Source organism: Leptodactylus fuscus, chromosome 1 (genome assembly GCF_031893055.1).
Source record: "Leptodactylus fuscus isolate aLepFus1 chromosome 1, aLepFus1.hap2, whole genome shotgun sequence".
NCBI lineage: Eukaryota > Metazoa > Chordata > Amphibia > Anura > Leptodactylidae > Leptodactylus > Leptodactylus fuscus.
Window position 1 is genome coordinate 154,007,480 of NC_134265.1, and position 18,037 is coordinate 154,025,516.

At 41.6% G+C, this 18,037-nt stretch overlaps 2 protein-coding genes and 19 non-coding genes across 21 annotated transcripts in view; 20 read left to right on the forward strand and 1 right to left on the reverse strand.

Annotated features, from left to right (window-relative positions):
* ENTREP1 (endosomal transmembrane epsin interactor 1) overlaps window positions 1-1,669 on the reverse strand; it is a 51,158-nt gene extending 49,489 nt beyond the window's left edge. The window contains exon 1 of the mRNA XM_075278328.1: window positions 1,077-1,669. Within this exon, the coding sequence (XP_075134429.1) occupies window positions 1,077-1,553 (477 nt within the window). The 5' untranslated portion in view covers window positions 1,554-1,669. The remainder of the gene's footprint in view (window positions 1-1,076) is intronic.
* The window catches only part of APBA1 (amyloid beta precursor protein binding family A member 1), a 567,069-nt gene that overhangs the window by 210,732 nt on the left and 338,300 nt on the right, over window positions 1-18,037 (forward strand). The gene's annotated exons all lie outside the window — the stretch shown is intronic.
* On the forward strand, window positions 3,758-3,830 carry TRNAT-UGU (transfer RNA threonine (anticodon UGU)). The gene has a single exon. It is a non-coding gene; the product is annotated as a tRNA-Thr (tRNA).
* On the forward strand, window positions 4,393-4,465 carry TRNAT-CGU (transfer RNA threonine (anticodon CGU)). The gene has a single exon. It is a non-coding gene; the product is annotated as a tRNA-Thr (tRNA).
* TRNAT-UGU (transfer RNA threonine (anticodon UGU)) lies at window positions 5,320-5,392 on the forward strand. The gene has a single exon. It is a non-coding gene; the product is annotated as a tRNA-Thr (tRNA).
* On the forward strand, window positions 5,955-6,027 carry TRNAT-CGU (transfer RNA threonine (anticodon CGU)). Its single transcript has one exon. It is a non-coding gene; the product is annotated as a tRNA-Thr (tRNA).
* TRNAT-UGU (transfer RNA threonine (anticodon UGU)) lies at window positions 6,882-6,954 on the forward strand. Its single transcript has one exon. It is a non-coding gene; the product is annotated as a tRNA-Thr (tRNA).
* On the forward strand, window positions 7,517-7,589 carry TRNAT-CGU (transfer RNA threonine (anticodon CGU)). Its single transcript has one exon. It is a non-coding gene; the product is annotated as a tRNA-Thr (tRNA).
* TRNAT-UGU (transfer RNA threonine (anticodon UGU)) lies at window positions 8,444-8,516 on the forward strand. Its single transcript has one exon. It is a non-coding gene; the product is annotated as a tRNA-Thr (tRNA).
* Window positions 9,079-9,151, forward strand: TRNAT-CGU (transfer RNA threonine (anticodon CGU)). The gene has a single exon. It is a non-coding gene; the product is annotated as a tRNA-Thr (tRNA).
* TRNAT-UGU (transfer RNA threonine (anticodon UGU)) lies at window positions 10,006-10,078 on the forward strand. The gene has a single exon. It is a non-coding gene; the product is annotated as a tRNA-Thr (tRNA).
* TRNAT-CGU (transfer RNA threonine (anticodon CGU)) lies at window positions 10,641-10,713 on the forward strand. The gene has a single exon. It is a non-coding gene; the product is annotated as a tRNA-Thr (tRNA).
* Window positions 11,568-11,640, forward strand: TRNAT-UGU (transfer RNA threonine (anticodon UGU)). The gene has a single exon. It is a non-coding gene; the product is annotated as a tRNA-Thr (tRNA).
* TRNAT-CGU (transfer RNA threonine (anticodon CGU)) lies at window positions 12,203-12,275 on the forward strand. The gene has a single exon. It is a non-coding gene; the product is annotated as a tRNA-Thr (tRNA).
* TRNAT-UGU (transfer RNA threonine (anticodon UGU)) lies at window positions 13,130-13,202 on the forward strand. Its single transcript has one exon. It is a non-coding gene; the product is annotated as a tRNA-Thr (tRNA).
* TRNAT-CGU (transfer RNA threonine (anticodon CGU)) lies at window positions 13,765-13,837 on the forward strand. Its single transcript has one exon. It is a non-coding gene; the product is annotated as a tRNA-Thr (tRNA).
* On the forward strand, window positions 14,692-14,764 carry TRNAT-UGU (transfer RNA threonine (anticodon UGU)). The gene has a single exon. It is a non-coding gene; the product is annotated as a tRNA-Thr (tRNA).
* TRNAT-CGU (transfer RNA threonine (anticodon CGU)) lies at window positions 15,327-15,399 on the forward strand. The gene has a single exon. It is a non-coding gene; the product is annotated as a tRNA-Thr (tRNA).
* On the forward strand, window positions 16,254-16,326 carry TRNAT-UGU (transfer RNA threonine (anticodon UGU)). Its single transcript has one exon. It is a non-coding gene; the product is annotated as a tRNA-Thr (tRNA).
* TRNAT-CGU (transfer RNA threonine (anticodon CGU)) lies at window positions 16,889-16,961 on the forward strand. The gene has a single exon. It is a non-coding gene; the product is annotated as a tRNA-Thr (tRNA).
* Window positions 17,816-17,888, forward strand: TRNAT-UGU (transfer RNA threonine (anticodon UGU)). Its single transcript has one exon. It is a non-coding gene; the product is annotated as a tRNA-Thr (tRNA).

An 18,037-nucleotide genomic window follows, 5' to 3' on the forward strand; every position in this document is an offset into this window, starting at 1 on the left:
CATGCAGACTCTGAGTACTATGGGGAGTGATGGAGGCAGAAAGAAGGTGATCTTGGGTAGGCCAGGGTTAAAATGTCCTGAGATTTTGTTGGCGACTGTGTTGTATACACTGATATAGTGGGCATTTTTGCCTGATGTACACTGCTATGGGGTTTCTGTGGCTGATACACAGTTGTCATAGTATTTATGACAGGCACACACAATTATGGGGGGATCAATGGCTGATACACAGTTGTCACAGTATTTACGGTGGACAAACAGTTATAAGGAGATCAGTGGCTCATACACAGTTGTCATGGTATTTATGGTGGGCACACAATTATGGGGGGGATCAGTTGCTGATACACAGTTGTCATGGTATTTATGGTGAGTACACACAGTTATGGGGGGATCAGTGGCTGATACAAAGTTGTCATGGTATTTATGGTGGGTACACACAGTTATGGGGGGATCAGTGGCTGATACAAAGTTGTCATGGTATTTATGGTGGGTACACACAGTTATGGGGGGATCAGTGGCTGATACAAAGTTGTCATGGTATTTATGGTGGGCACACACAGTTATGGGGGGATCAGTGGCTGATACACAGTTGTCATGGTATTTATGGTGGGCACACACAGTTACATGATATTTATGGTGGGCACACACAGTTATGGGGGGCTCAGTGGCTGATACACAGTTGTCATGGTATTTATGGTGGGCACACACAGTTACATGATATTTATGGTGGGCACACACAGTTATGGGGGGATCAGTGGCTGATACACAGTTGGCATGGTATTTATGGTGGGCACACGCAGTTATGGAGGGATCAGTCCCTGATACACAGTTGTCATATCTATGGGGTATCTGTAGCTTCTTCTAGGGCACACTGGGACAGTGAAAGGGTTATGACAAATGCATTTTCACAATTAAAATAATGATTTTAATCTGCAGAAACATTTGCAATGTATGGCTAACTGTCTAGAAAAGAGAACTGTGAAGTTTGTACGGAAAACGCAGAGACAATGCAGACCTTTGAGGACAAGTGCGATATTTGAGAGGTTCCCAGGACAAGCATGCAGCAGGTTACTCACCGATGATCCTGCCCAGAATGGACATGAACTCCTGATCTGGGGACTCTTGCTGAGTGACAGAGCCCCAAAGCTGAGAGCCACCGTGCAGCATCCCAGAATAAGCTGTAGCAGTCCCAGGGACAGCAGCGGTCTCCCAGGCAGGATCAGCCCAGGGGAAGCCCGGCGCCGGCTGGACACAGAGGACGGTGGAGGAGGGGGGCACAGGCTCAGAGCAGCGGAACATCGAGGGGGCTGCAGCGCCCCGCGGCCTCTGCGTGCCCGCTGCTGGCAGGGCTCTCCGCCTGGAGAAGAAACAGGTGCGGCACTGCCCATGGAAGAAGAGTGGCCGGCCATGGGACAACAAGAGCCAGGAAGTAGCACCGGGAGAGACATGGCTGGAGAGGGGATGGCAGCAGTGGCCGAGGGGAGGGAGAAACCTGATCGCACAAACAGCCGAATAACTCGTGCAGCTGGTCTGGCAGAGCCGCTACATGGCATCCATTTAGGCTATAGGCACAGCACACAGACTAGGGCTGCCCCTGCTGCCCCCATGCCTTACTTCCTGCCCTCTCTCTGCCAGCCCCCTTCCCCTCTCCACTCTCTTCTTTCCATACGACCATACGACATAGAAGTTCTAAAATAACTCCAGTGAATAGTAGGAGGGCGCTGAGCTTCAGTTTCACATATCCTGGCACTGGTTCAAGGAGGGAGTGGAGAGAGAAGGAGCTGCTCCCCTGTAAGATACTACACCAAAGTGCCATGACCTTTTATCATATACCTCAGTATATAGCGGCAGGCGGGCAAACTGTATCCTATTCTAAACTAAAGACTGATCACTTCATACCAGAGGCAGATGGGTGTGAAGGCAAAAAGGGCAGTTGTTATGGGCACCATGTCCAGGCAATACATTAGCTTGCCCCTTTTCATATTTCATGCGTACGCTCCATGCCTCCAGATTTGGCCCCATTCCAGGGCCGTGATAATACATAGTGTCATATACGGACCATCCTAAGATGTTACGTGAATGTGACTGTCAGGGGATAGTTCACTCCACTCACTCAATCTTACACTCACCCTTCACACCCCAAAAGAGGTCATGCACCCCAGATGCACACTGCCAGCACTAGTGTTATTGGGTAGTAGGAAACTCAGTCACATATGTCTCTCTCATAGTCTGACAGCAAACAGACTTATCATTCTGATCCGTGACGCTGATCCTTAGAAATAACTTCTTTTTTCTTTGTGTAAATGAGTTTTCTCATTGGGGCCCAAAGCCTGCCTGAAGTGCGGAGAGGTAAGTAATAGTGTTTTTTTTTAATGTTCCCTTACCTCTCCTGGGCTTCCAATCATTATACCCAGGGTTTGAAAAGACCCCCCAAGTATAATAATAGTGATTGTGGGGCCCGCGGCGACACTTACCAATCCTGACCCCTGTTAGGATCTGTAGGTAAATAGGTCTCGTTACTATCTGGAGTAATTCTAAAAAAAAAAAAGTAGCTGTTGTCGCCAGCCCTTAATGTCTTGGGCCCTGTGGCAGCCGCTACCCCTGCTACCCCGATAGTTACACCACTGATGGGCCCCCTAAGGCTCCTGGGGCCCGATGCGTCTGCACCCTCGGCACCCCTGAGCTGAGCCCTCTTCATAGACGGGGGATACCGGCTGTATTATACTACCGTTAACACTTTAGAAGTTGCAAATAAATGCAACCGTGGCATCATAGGTGCGCAGACCCCATGGATGCACCATATTTTAACAACCACCACCCTCTGAAGATGTTCTACTTGCCATGACAGCTGAGAGCCTATTGAAGGATACCACTCTACTCATTACTATGGTTCTATTACACTCTGCCATGGGCAGCAAGATTACATACAAGATCATCATCATTAGTAGTAAGGATGAATTACATATGTCCTCTGCTACAAAATACAATATAAAAAAATGAAAGGCAGGGGCCACACGGTGGCTCAGTGGTTAGCACTGCAACATTGCAGCGCAGATGGCCCATTGTTCAAATCCCACCAAGGGCAAAAAAGAACATCTGCAAGGAGTTTGTATGATCTCCCCATGGATGTCCCCTATTCCAAAAATGTATAATGATAGGAAAAAATGTAGATTGTAGCCTCACTAACTACATTTAAAAAAATACATGAGTGGCAAGGAGAAGGTTGAATTATAAAAATATTTATTAAATATTTATATGAAGAAGTGTAGAAACACCACTACAAGGTACTGTGTTGGGGTTTGTAAACAATTTGCTGCTGATAGACTCCATGTAAACGGGCCAAATATAGCCTATTTTTACAAATAAGACTATAGTTAGGATAAATAATGATGAAAGATTCAACTTGTATACAAGTCTACCACCAGGGTTGTTAAGCTATAGATTTATGCTAATATTAGCTAGCAGAACTTTTCGAGTCTCAGGATCTCACATGCTGAGTGAAGTGGAATAGCGTAATGTACAACGTAAGATGTTTTATGAAGACGTGTAGTCGGGTTATGTTCCTTGCCAATCCACTGGTATCCTGTTCCCTTCTTCTGTCACTCTAGCGATAAACACGCAATCAGTTCTACACTTGAGATTTCATAGAGTCTTTGACTTATGCTTATCCCATGCCGGAGCACCTAATTGGTAATGCACCAGTTCACTGTGGAGGAGGTTTGGAAAAGTAAACCAAAGGAAGAAGAGTTTTTGTCTTGGCTTCATAGCTCAGTGGTTAGAGCACTGGTCTTGTAAACCAGGGGTCGCGAGTTCAATTCTCGCTGGAGCCTTTGCTGCTCGCACTTTTGTGAAAGATCACGTCGATCCTTCCGACTGACCATCACCCTACTAGCTTGGTCTAAGATGTCAAATATAGACCCAGAAAACATTTAGACACGGTGGTTAAATACTGTACCTTTGAAAATGAAATCCTCATGGAGCATTTCTCGCTTTGAGTGGAGATGCATCTCTGTTTGGTATCTATAACATTCAGATGTTTGCCTGTCTAAATAGGAATTTAGGCATGTTCAACCTCCCGTTGAAACTCTTTATAATGTGGAGCAGCTCTAACATGTATTAGAATATTTCTCATATCCATCTTTACAGGTTTTACAAGTCTTACGCAATAATTATTACTCTAGTCGGGTAAGAATAAGCCTTCATGTACCTAGCAAATTGATCTTCTTCTATGGCAATGTCAAATTCATTGCTAAAGGAAGATTTTTCAACTGTTTCCATGTGCTTTTACCATGAAGTATTTTACCGTCATCAATACAAACACCACCAAAGAGCTTCTAGAGCTCTAAAACAAAGCTTTGCTCCGACATACCGATATACACATCGGTCTAGGAAGGCTTCATAGCTCAGAGGTTAGAGCACTGGTCTCGTAAACCAGGGGTCGCGAGTTCGACTCTCGCTGAAGCCTTTGTGTTAGCTTAAATCTTACCCACGCTTTGTTACTTTGGTTTCAGGAACAGGATCTCTGTTATGGTTAGATGGAGTGTGTCATAAGTAAATTTAGTTAACCACATTAGTTTGTAGTGGAGTTTCCACTCATAGGACCCTTGCTGAGTTCTGGAGCAAAATTTCATAGAAATTGCTGTTTTATTCCTATGAAAATGAAGGCACTAGTTCTTTGCGGGTATGCCGTAGCTTGATGGGCTTCAGTCTCAGCTCTAGTTTCCTGGGCAAAGCAAAGCATTTTTCTCCTCATTTGCATATAATTAACATGGCCATTTACATGAAGATGGGCACCAAAGTTGAAAAATAGAGGCATATTTGGAAAGTGTAGAAACACCACTACAAGGTACTGTGTTGGGGTTTGTAAACAATTTGCTGCTGATAGACTCCATGTAAACGGGCCAAATATAGCCTATTTTTACAAATAAGACTATAGTTAGGAAAAATGTTGATGAAAGATTCAACTTGTATACAAGTCTACCACCAGGGTTGTTAAGCTATAGATTTATGCTAATATTAGCTAGCAGAACTTTTCGAGTCTCAGGATCTCACATGCCGAGTGAAGTGGAATAGCGTAATGTACAACGTAAGATGTTTTATGAAGACGTGTAGTCGGGTTATGTTCCTTGCCAATCCACTGGTATCCTGTTCCCTTCTTCTGTCACTCTAGCGATAAACACGCAATCAGTTCTACACTTGAGATTTCATAGAGTCTTTGACTTATGCTTATCCCATGCCGGAGCACCTAATTGGTAATGCACCAGTTCACTGTGGAGGAGGTTTGGAAAAGTAAACCAAAGGAAGGGGAGTTTTTGTCTTGGCTTCATAGCTCAGTGGTTAGAGCACTGGTCTTGTAAACCAGGGGTCGCGAGTTCAATTCTCGCTGGAGCCTTTGCTGCTCGCACTTTTGTGAAAGATCACGTCGATCCTTCCGACTGACCATCACCCTACTAGCTTGGTCTAAGATGTCAAATATAGACCCAGAAAACATTTAGACACGGTGGTTAAATACTGTACCTTTGAAAATGAAATCCTCATGGAGCATTTCTCGCTTTGAGTGGAGATGCATCTCTGTTTGGTATCTATAACATTCAGATGTTTGCCTGTCTAAATAGGAATTTAGACATGTTCAACCTCCCATTGAAACTCTTTATAATGTGGAGCAGCTCTAACATGTATTAGAATATTTCTCATATCCATCTTTACAGGTTTTGCAAGTCTTACGCAATAATTATTACTCTGGTCGGGTAAGAATAAGCCTTCATGTACCTAGCAAATTGATCTTCTTCTATGGCAATGTCAAATTCATTGCTAAAGGAAGATTTTTCAACTGTTTCCATGTGCTTTTATCATGAAGTATTTTACCGTCATCAATACAAACACCACCAAAGAGCTTCTAGAGCTCTAAAACCAAGCTTTGCTCCGACATATCGATATACACATAGGTCTAGGAAGGCTTCATAGCTCAGAGGTTAGAGCACTGGTCTCGTAAACCAGGGGTCGCGAGTTTGACTCTTGCTGAATCCTTTGTGTTAGCTTAAATCTTACCCACGCTTTGGTACTTTGGTTTCAGGAACAGGATCTCTGTTATGGTTAGATGGAGTGTGTCATAAGTAAATGTAATTAACCACATTAGTTTGTAATGGAGTTTCCACTCATAGGACCCTTGCTGAGTTCTGGAGCAAAATTTCATAGAAATTGCTGTTTTATTCCTATGAAAATGAAGGCACTAGTTCTTTGCGGGTATGCCGTAGCTTGATGGGCTTCAGTCTCAGCTCTAGTTTCCCGGGCAAAGCAAAGCATTTTTCTCCTCATTTGCATATAATTAACATGGCCATTTACATGAAGATGGGCACCAAAGTTGAAAAACAGAGGCATATTTGGAAAGTGTAGAAACACCACTACAAGGTACTGTGTTGGGGTTTGTAAACAATTTGCTGCTGATAGACTCCATGTAAACAGGCCAAATATAGCCTATTTTTACAAATAAGACTATAGTTAGGAAAAATGTTGATGAAAGATTCAACTTGTATACAAGTCTACCACCAGGGTTGTTAAGCTATAGATTTATGCTAATATTAGCTAGCAGAACTTTTCGAGTCTCAGGATCTCACATGCTGAGTGAAGTGGAATAGCGTAATGTACAACGTAAGATGTTTTATGAAGACGTGTAGTCGGGTTATGTTCCTTGCCAATCCACTGGTATCCTGTTCCCTTCTTCTGTCACTCTAGCGATAAACACGCAATCAGTTCTACAATTGAGATTTCATAGAGTCTTTGACTTATGCTTATCCCATGCTGGAGCACCTAATTGGTAATGCACCAGTTCACTGTGGAGGAGGTTTGGAAAAGTAAACCAAAGGAAGGCGAGTTTTTGTCTTGGCTTCATATCTCAGTGGTTAGAGCACTGGTCTTGTAAACCAGGGGTCGCGAGTTCAATTCTCGCTGGAGCCTTTGCTGCTCGCACTTTTGTGAAAGATCACGTCGATCCTTCCGACTGACCATCACCTTACTAGCTTGGTCTAAGATGTCAAATATAGACCCAGAAAACATTTAGACACGGTGGTTAAATACTGTACCTTTGAAAATGAAATCCTCATGGAGCATTTCTCGCTTTGAGTGGAGATGCATCTCTGTTTGGTATCTATAACATTCAGATGTTTGCCTGTCTAAATAGGAATTTAGGCATGTTCAACCTCCCGTTGAAACTCTTTATAATGTGGAGGAGCTCTAACATGTATTAGAATATTTCTCATATCCATCTTTACAGGTTTTACAAGTCTTACGCAATAATTATTACTCTGGTCGGGTAAGAATAAGCCTTCATGTACCTAGCAAATTGATCTTCTTCTATGGCAATGTCAAATTCATTGCTAAAGGAAGATTTTTCAACTGTTTCCATGTGCTTTTACCATGAAGTATTTTACCGTCATCAATACAAACACCACCAAAGAGCTTCTAGAGCTCTAAAACAAAGCTTTGCTCCGACATATCGATATACACATAGGTCTAGGAAGGCTTCATAGCTCAGAGGTTAGAGCACTGGTCTCGTAAACCAGGGGTCGCGAGTTCGACTCTCGCTGAAGCCTTTGTGTTAGCTTAAATCTTACCCACGCTTTGGTACTTTGGTTTCAGGAACAGGATCTCTGTTATGGTTAGATGGAGTGTGTCATAAGTAAATTTAGTTAAGCACATTAGTTTGTAGTGGAGTTTCCACTCATAGGACCCTTGCTGAGTTCTGGAGCAAAATTTCATAGAAATTGCTGTTTTATTCCTATGAAAATGAAGGCACTAGTTCTTTGCGGGTATGCCGTAGCTTGATGGGCTTCAGTCTCAGCTCTAGTTTCCCGGGCAAAGCAAAGCATTTTTCTCCTCATTTGCATATAATTAACATGGCCATTTACATGAAGATGGGCACCAAAGTTGAAAAACAGAGGCATATTTGGAAAGTGTAGAAACACCACTACAAGGTACTGTGTTGGGGTTTGTAAACAATTTGCTGCTGATAGACTCCATGTAAACGGGCCAAATATAGCCTATTTTTACAAATAAGACTATAGTTAGGATAAATAATGATGAAAGATTCAACTTGTATACAAGTCTACCACCAGGGTTGTTAAGCTATAGATTTATGCTAATATTAGCTAGCAGAACTTTTCGAGTCTCAGGATCTCACATGCTGAGTGAAGTGGAATAGCGTAATGTACAACGTAAGATGTTTTATGAAGACGTGTAGTCGGGTTATGTTCCTTGCCAATCCACTGGTATCCTGTTCCCTTCTTCTGTCACTCTAGCGATAAACACGCAATCAGTTCTACACTTGAGATTTCATAGAGTCTTTGACTTATGCTTATCCCATGCCGGAGCACCTAATTGGTAATGCACCAGTTCACTGTGGAGGAGGTTTGGAAAAGTAAACCAAAGGAAGAAGAGTTTTTGTCTTGGCTTCATAGCTCAGTGGTTAGAGCACTGGTCTTGTAAACCAGGGGTCGCGAGTTCAATTCTCGCTGGAGCCTTTGCTGCTCGCACTTTTGTGAAAGATCACGTCGATCCTTCCGACTGACCATCACCCTACTAGCTTGGTCTAAGATGTCAAATATAGACCCAGAAAACATTTAGACACGGTGGTTAAATACTGTACCTTTGAAAATGAAATCCTCATGGAGCATTTCTCGCTTTGAGTGGAGATGCATCTCTGTTTGGTATCTATAACATTCAGATGTTTGCCTGTCTAAATAGGAATTTAGGCATGTTCAACCTCCCGTTGAAACTCTTTATAATGTGGAGCAGCTCTAACATGTATTAGAATATTTCTCATATCCATCTTTACAGGTTTTACAAGTCTTACGCAATAATTATTACTCTAGTCGGGTAAGAATAAGCCTTCATGTACCTAGCAAATTGATCTTCTTCTATGGCAATGTCAAATTCATTGCTAAAGGAAGATTTTTCAACTGTTTCCATGTGCTTTTACCATGAAGTATTTTACCGTCATCAATACAAACACCACCAAAGAGCTTCTAGAGCTCTAAAACAAAGCTTTGCTCCGACATATCGATATACACATCGGTCTAGGAAGGCTTCATAGCTCAGAGGTTAGAGCACTGGTCTCGTAAACCAGGGGTCGCGAGTTCGACTCTCGCTGAAGCCTTTGTGTTAGCTTAAATCTTACCCACGCTTTGTTACTTTGGTTTCAGGAACAGGATCTCTGTTATGGTTAGATGGAGTGTGTCATAAGTAAATTTAGTTAACCACATTAGTTTGTAGTGGAGTTTCCACTCATAGGACCCTTGCTGAGTTCTGGAGCAAAATTTCATAGAAATTGCTGTTTTATTCCTATGAAAATGAAGGCACTAGTTCTTTGCGGGTATGCCGTAGCTTGATGGGCTTCAGTCTCAGCTCTAGTTTCCTGGGCAAAGCAAAGCATTTTTCTCCTCATTTGCATATAATTAACATGGCCATTTACATGAAGATGGGCACCAAAGTTGAAAAATAGAGGCATATTTGGAAAGTGTAGAAACACCACTACAAGGTACTGTGTTGGGGTTTGTAAACAATTTGCTGCTGATAGACTCCATGTAAACGGGCCAAATATAGCCTATTTTTACAAATAAGACTATAGTTAGGAAAAATGTTGATGAAAGATTCAACTTGTATACAAGTCTACCACCAGGGTTGTTAAGCTATAGATTTATGCTAATATTAGCTAGCAGAACTTTTCGAGTCTCAGGATCTCACATGCCGAGTGAAGTGGAATAGCGTAATGTACAACGTAAGATGTTTTATGAAGACGTGTAGTCGGGTTATGTTCCTTGCCAATCCACTGGTATCCTGTTCCCTTCTTCTGTCACTCTAGCGATAAACACGCAATCAGTTCTACACTTGAGATTTCATAGAGTCTTTGACTTATGCTTATCCCATGCCGGAGCACCTAATTGGTAATGCACCAGTTCACTGTGGAGGAGGTTTGGAAAAGTAAACCAAAGGAAGGGGAGTTTTTGTCTTGGCTTCATAGCTCAGTGGTTAGAGCACTGGTCTTGTAAACCAGGGGTCGCGAGTTCAATTCTCGCTGGAGCCTTTGCTGCTCGCACTTTTGTGAAAGATCACGTCGATCCTTCCGACTGACCATCACCCTACTAGCTTGGTCTAAGATGTCAAATATAGACCCAGAAAACATTTAGACACGGTGGTTAAATACTGTACCTTTGAAAATGAAATCCTCATGGAGCATTTCTCGCTTTGAGTGGAGATGCATCTCTGTTTGGTATCTATAACATTCAGATGTTTGCCTGTCTAAATAGGAATTTAGACATGTTCAACCTCCCATTGAAACTCTTTATAATGTGGAGCAGCTCTAACATGTATTAGAATATTTCTCATATCCATCTTTACAGGTTTTGCAAGTCTTACGCAATAATTATTACTCTGGTCGGGTAAGAATAAGCCTTCATGTACCTAGCAAATTGATCTTCTTCTATGGCAATGTCAAATTCATTGCTAAAGGAAGATTTTTCAACTGTTTCCATGTGCTTTTATCATGAAGTATTTTACCGTCATCAATACAAACACCACCAAAGAGCTTCTAGAGCTCTAAAACCAAGCTTTGCTCCGACATATCGATATACACATAGGTCTAGGAAGGCTTCATAGCTCAGAGGTTAGAGCACTGGTCTCGTAAACCAGGGGTCGCGAGTTTGACTCTTGCTGAATCCTTTGTGTTAGCTTAAATCTTACCCACGCTTTGGTACTTTGGTTTCAGGAACAGGATCTCTGTTATGGTTAGATGGAGTGTGTCATAAGTAAATGTAATTAACCACATTAGTTTGTAATGGAGTTTCCACTCATAGGACCCTTGCTGAGTTCTGGAGCAAAATTTCATAGAAATTGCTGTTTTATTCCTATGAAAATGAAGGCACTAGTTCTTTGCGGGTATGCCGTAGCTTGATGGGCTTCAGTCTCAGCTCTAGTTTCCCGGGCAAAGCAAAGCATTTTTCTCCTCATTTGCATATAATTAACATGGCCATTTACATGAAGATGGGCACCAAAGTTGAAAAACAGAGGCATATTTGGAAAGTGTAGAAACACCACTACAAGGTACTGTGTTGGGGTTTGTAAACAATTTGCTGCTGATAGACTCCATGTAAACAGGCCAAATATAGCCTATTTTTACAAATAAGACTATAGTTAGGAAAAATGTTGATGAAAGATTCAACTTGTATACAAGTCTACCACCAGGGTTGTTAAGCTATAGATTTATGCTAATATTAGCTAGCAGAACTTTTCGAGTCTCAGGATCTCACATGCTGAGTGAAGTGGAATAGCGTAATGTACAACGTAAGATGTTTTATGAAGACGTGTAGTCGGGTTATGTTCCTTGCCAATCCACTGGTATCCTGTTCCCTTCTTCTGTCACTCTAGCGATAAACACGCAATCAGTTCTACAATTGAGATTTCATAGAGTCTTTGACTTATGCTTATCCCATGCTGGAGCACCTAATTGGTAATGCACCAGTTCACTGTGGAGGAGGTTTGGAAAAGTAAACCAAAGGAAGGCGAGTTTTTGTCTTGGCTTCATATCTCAGTGGTTAGAGCACTGGTCTTGTAAACCAGGGGTCGCGAGTTCAATTCTCGCTGGAGCCTTTGCTGCTCGCACTTTTGTGAAAGATCACGTCGATCCTTCCGACTGACCATCACCTTACTAGCTTGGTCTAAGATGTCAAATATAGACCCAGAAAACATTTAGACACGGTGGTTAAATACTGTACCTTTGAAAATGAAATCCTCATGGAGCATTTCTCGCTTTGAGTGGAGATGCATCTCTGTTTGGTATCTATAACATTCAGATGTTTGCCTGTCTAAATAGGAATTTAGGCATGTTCAACCTCCCGTTGAAACTCTTTATAATGTGGAGGAGCTCTAACATGTATTAGAATATTTCTCATATCCATCTTTACAGGTTTTACAAGTCTTACGCAATAATTATTACTCTGGTCGGGTAAGAATAAGCCTTCATGTACCTAGCAAATTGATCTTCTTCTATGGCAATGTCAAATTCATTGCTAAAGGAAGATTTTTCAACTGTTTCCATGTGCTTTTACCATGAAGTATTTTACCGTCATCAATACAAACACCACCAAAGAGCTTCTAGAGCTCTAAAACAAAGCTTTGCTCCGACATATCGATATACACATAGGTCTAGGAAGGCTTCATAGCTCAGAGGTTAGAGCACTGGTCTCGTAAACCAGGGGTCGCGAGTTCGACTCTCGCTGAAGCCTTTGTGTTAGCTTAAATCTTACCCACGCTTTGGTACTTTGGTTTCAGGAACAGGATCTCTGTTATGGTTAGATGGAGTGTGTCATAAGTAAATTTAGTTAAGCACATTAGTTTGTAGTGGAGTTTCCACTCATAGGACCCTTGCTGAGTTCTGGAGCAAAATTTCATAGAAATTGCTGTTTTATTCCTATGAAAATGAAGGCACTAGTTCTTTGCGGGTATGCCGTAGCTTGATGGGCTTCAGTCTCAGCTCTAGTTTCCCGGGCAAAGCAAAGCATTTTTCTCCTCATTTGCATATAATTAACATGGCCATTTACATGAAGATGGGCACCAAAGTTGAAAAACAGAGGCATATTTGGAAAGTGTAGAAACACCACTACAAGGTACTGTGTTGGGGTTTGTAAACAATTTGCTGCTGATAGACTCCATGTAAACGGGCCAAATATAGCCTATTTTTACAAATAAGACTATAGTTAGGATAAATAATGATGAAAGATTCAACTTGTATACAAGTCTACCACCAGGGTTGTTAAGCTATAGATTTATGCTAATATTAGCTAGCAGAACTTTTCGAGTCTCAGGATCTCACATGCTGAGTGAAGTGGAATAGCGTAATGTACAACGTAAGATGTTTTATGAAGACGTGTAGTCGGGTTATGTTCCTTGCCAATCCACTGGTATCCTGTTCCCTTCTTCTGTCACTCTAGCGATAAACACGCAATCAGTTCTACACTTGAGATTTCATAGAGTCTTTGACTTATGCTTATCCCATGCCGGAGCACCTAATTGGTAATGCACCAGTTCACTGTGGAGGAGGTTTGGAAAAGTAAACCAAAGGAAGAAGAGTTTTTGTCTTGGCTTCATAGCTCAGTGGTTAGAGCACTGGTCTTGTAAACCAGGGGTCGCGAGTTCAATTCTCGCTGGAGCCTTTGCTGCTCGCACTTTTGTGAAAGATCACGTCGATCCTTCCGACTGACCATCACCCTACTAGCTTGGTCTAAGATGTCAAATATAGACCCAGAAAACATTTAGACACGGTGGTTAAATACTGTACCTTTGAAAATGAAATCCTCATGGAGCATTTCTCGCTTTGAGTGGAGATGCATCTCTGTTTGGTATCTATAACATTCAGATGTTTGCCTGTCTAAATAGGAATTTAGGCATGTTCAACCTCCCGTTGAAACTCTTTATAATGTGGAGCAGCTCTAACATGTATTAGAATATTTCTCATATCCATCTTTACAGGTTTTACAAGTCTTACGCAATAATTATTACTCTAGTCGGGTAAGAATAAGCCTTCATGTACCTAGCAAATTGATCTTCTTCTATGGCAATGTCAAATTCATTGCTAAAGGAAGATTTTTCAACTGTTTCCATGTGCTTTTACCATGAAGTATTTTACCGTCATCAATACAAACACCACCAAAGAGCTTCTAGAGCTCTAAAACAAAGCTTTGCTCCGACATATCGATATACACATCGGTCTAGGAAGGCTTCATAGCTCAGAGGTTAGAGCACTGGTCTCGTAAACCAGGGGTCGCGAGTTCGACTCTCGCTGAAGCCTTTGTGTTAGCTTAAATCTTACCCACGCTTTGTTACTTTGGTTTCAGGAACAGGATCTCTGTTATGGTTAGATGGAGTGTGTCATAAGTAAATTTAGTTAACCACATTAGTTTGTAGTGGAGTTTCCACTCATAGGACCCTTGCTGAGTTCTGGAGCAAAATTTCATAGAAATTGCTGTTTTATTCCTATGAAAATGAAGGCACTAGTTCTTTGCGGGTATGCCGTAGCTTGATGGGCTTCAGTCTCAGCTCTAGTTTCCTGGGCAAAGCAAAGCATTTTTCTCCTCATTTGCATATAATTAACATGGCCATTTACATGAAGATGGGCACCAAAGTTGAAAAATAGAGGCATATTTGGAAAGTGTAGAAACACCACTACAAGGTACTGTGTTGGGGTTTGTAAACAATTTGCTGCTGATAGACTCCATGTAAACGGGCCAAATATAGCCTATTTTTACAAATAAGACTATAGTTAGGAAAAATGTTGATGAAAGATTCAACTTGTATACAAGTCTACCACCAGGGTTGTTAAGCTATAGATTTATGCTAATATTAGCTAGCAGAACTTTTCGAGTCTCAGGATCTCACATGCCGAGTGAAGTGGAATAGCGTAATGTACAACGTAAGATGTTTTATGAAGACGTGTAGTCGGGTTATGTTCCTTGCCAATCCACTGGTATCCTGTTCCCTTCTTCTGTCACTCTAGCGATAAACACGCAATCAGTTCTACACTTGAGATTTCATAGAGTCTTTGACTTATGCTTATCCCATGCCGGAGCACCTAATTGGTAATGCACCAGTTCACTGTGGAGGAGGTTTGGAAAAGTAAACCAAAGGAAGGGGAGTTTTTGTCTTGGCTTCATAGCTCAGTGGTTAGAGCACTGGTCTTGTAAACCAGGGGTCGCGAGTTCAATTCTCGCTGGAGCCTTTGCTGCTCGCACTTTTGTGAAAGATCACGTCGATCCTTCCGACTGACCATCACCCTACTAGCTTGGTCTAAGATGTCAAATATAGACCCAGAAAACATTTAGACACGGTGGTTAAATACTGTACCTTTGAAAATGAAATCCTCATGGAGCATTTCTCGCTTTGAGTGGAGATGCATCTCTGTTTGGTATCTATAACATTCAGATGTTTGCCTGTCTAAATAGGAATTTAGACATGTTCAACCTCCCATTGAAACTCTTTATAATGTGGAGCAGCTCTAACATGTATTAGAATATTTCTCATATCCATCTTTACAGGTTTTGCAAGTCTTACGCAATAATTATTACTCTGGTCGGGTAAGAATAAGCCTTCATGTACCTAGCAAATTGATCTTCTTCTATGGCAATGTCAAATTCATTGCTAAAGGAAGATTTTTCAACTGTTTCCATGTGCTTTTATCATGAAGTATTTTACCGTCATCAATACAAACACCACCAAAGAGCTTCTAGAGCTCTAAAACCAAGCTTTGCTCCGACATATCGATATACACATAGGTCTAGGAAGGCTTCATAGCTCAGAGGTTAGAGCACTGGTCTCGTAAACCAGGGGTCGCGAGTTTGACTCTTGCTGAATCCTTTGTGTTAGCTTAAATCTTACCCACGCTTTGGTACTTTGGTTTCAGGAACAGGATCTCTGTTATGGTTAGATGGAGTGTGTCATAAGTAAATGTAATTAACCACATTAGTTTGTAATGGAGTTTCCACTCATAGGACCCTTGCTGAGTTCTGGAGCAAAATTTCATAGAAATTGCTGTTTTATTCCTATGAAAATGAAGGCACTAGTTCTTTGCGGGTATGCCGTAGCTTGATGGGCTTCAGTCTCAGCTCTAGTTTCCCGGGCAAAGCAAAGCATTTTTCTCCTCATTTGCATATAATTAACATGGCCATTTACATGAAGATGGGCACCAAAGTTGAAAAACAGAGGCATATTTGGAAAGTGTAGAAACACCACTACAAGGTACTGTGTTGGGGTTTGTAAACAATTTGCTGCTGATAGACTCCATGTAAACGGGCCAAATATAGCCTATTTTTACAAATAAGACTATAGTTAGGAAAAATGTTGATGAAAGATTCAACTTGTATACAAGTCTACCACCAGGGTTGTTAAGCTATAGATTTATGCTAATATTAGCTAGCAGAACTTTTCGAGTCTCAGGATCTCACATGCTGAGTGAAGTGGAATAGCGTAATGTACAACGTAAGATGTTTTATGAAGACGTGTAGTCGGGTTATGTTCCTTGCCAATCCACTGGTATCCTGTTCCCTTCTTCTGTCACTCTAGCGATAAACACGCAATCAGTTCTACAATTGAGATTTCATAGAGTCTTTGACTTATGCTTATCCCATGCTGGAGCACCTAATTGGTAATGCACCAGTTCACTGTGGAGGAGGTTTGGAAAAGTAAACCAAAGGAAGGCGAGTTTTTGTCTTGGCTTCATATCTCAGTGGTTAGAGCACTGGTCTTGTAAACCAGGGGTCGCGAGTTCAATTCTCGCTGGAGCCTTTGCTGCTCGCACTTTTGTGAAAGATCACGTCGATCCTTCCGACTGACCATCACCCTACTAGCTTGGTCTAAGATGTCAAATATAGACCCAGAAAACATTTAGACACGGTGGTTAAATACTGTACCTTTGAAAATGAAATCCTCATGGAGCATTTCTCGCTTTGAGTGGAGATGCATCTCTGTTTGGTATCTATAACATTCAGATGTTTGCCTGTCTAAATAGGAATTTAGGCATGTTCAACCTCCCGTTGAAACTCTTTATAATGTGGAGGAGCTCTAACATGTATTAGAATATTTCTCATATCCATCTTTACAGGTTTTACAAGTCTTACGCAATAATTATTACTCTGGTCGGGTAAGAATAAGCCTTCATGTACCTAGCAAATTGATCTTCTTCTATGGCAATGTCAAATTCATTGCTAAAGGAAGATTTTTCAACTGTTTCCATGTGCTTTTACCATGAAGTATTTTACCGTCATCAATACAAACACCACCAAAGAGCTTCTAGAGCTCTAAAACAAAGTTTTGCTCCGACATATCGATATACACATAGGTCTAGGAAGGCTTCATAGCTCAGAGGTTAGAGCACTGGTCTCGTAAACCAGGGGTCGCGAGTTCGACTCTCGCTGAAGCCTTTGTGTTAGCTTAAATCTTACCCACGCTTTGGTACTTTGGTTTCAGGAACAGGATCTCTGTTATGGTTAGATGGAGTGTGTCATAAGTAAATTTAGTTAAGCACATTAGTTTGTAGTGGAGTTTCCACTCATAGGACCCTTGCTGAGTTCTGGAGCAAAATTTCATAGAAATTGCTGTTTTATTCCTATGAAAATGAAGGCACTAGTTCTTTGCGGGTATGCCGTAGCTTGATGGGCTTCAGTCTCAGCTCTAGTTTCCCGGGCAAAGCAAAGCATTTTTCTCCTCATTTGCATATAATTAACATGGCCATTTACATGAAGATGGGCACCAAAGTTGAAAAACAGAGGCATATTTGGAAAGTGTAGAAACACCACTACAAGGTACTGTGTTGGGGTTTGTAAACAATTTGCTGCTGATAGACTCCATGTAAACGGGCCAAATATAGCCTATTTTTACAAATAAGACTATAGTTAGGAAAAATGTTGATGAAAGATTCAACTTGTATACAAGTCTACCACCAGGGTTGTTAAGCTATAGATTTATGCTAATATTAGCAAGCAGAACTTTTCGAGTCTCAGGATCTCACATGCCGAGTGAAGTGGAATAGCGTAATGTACAACGTAAGATGTTTTATGAAGACGTGTAGTCGGGTTATGTTCCTTGCCAATCCACTGGTATCCTGTTCCCTTCTTCTGTCACTCTAGCGATAAACACGCAATCAGTTCTACACTTGAGATTTCATAGAGTCTTTGACTTATGCTTATCCCATGCCGGAGCACCTAATTGGTAATGCACCAGTTCACTGTGGAGGAGGTTTGGAAAAGTAAACCAAAGGAAGGCGAGTTTTTGTCTTGGCTTCATAGCTCAGTGGTTAGAGCACTGGTCTTGTAAACCAGGGGTCGCGAGTTCAATTCTCGCTGGAGCCTTTGCTGCTCGCACTTTTGTGAAAGATCACGTCGATCCTTCCGACTGACCATCACCCTACTAGCTTGGTCTAAGATGTCAAATATAGACCCAGAAAACATTTAGACACGGTGGTTAAATACTGTACCTTTGAAAATGAAATCCTCATGGA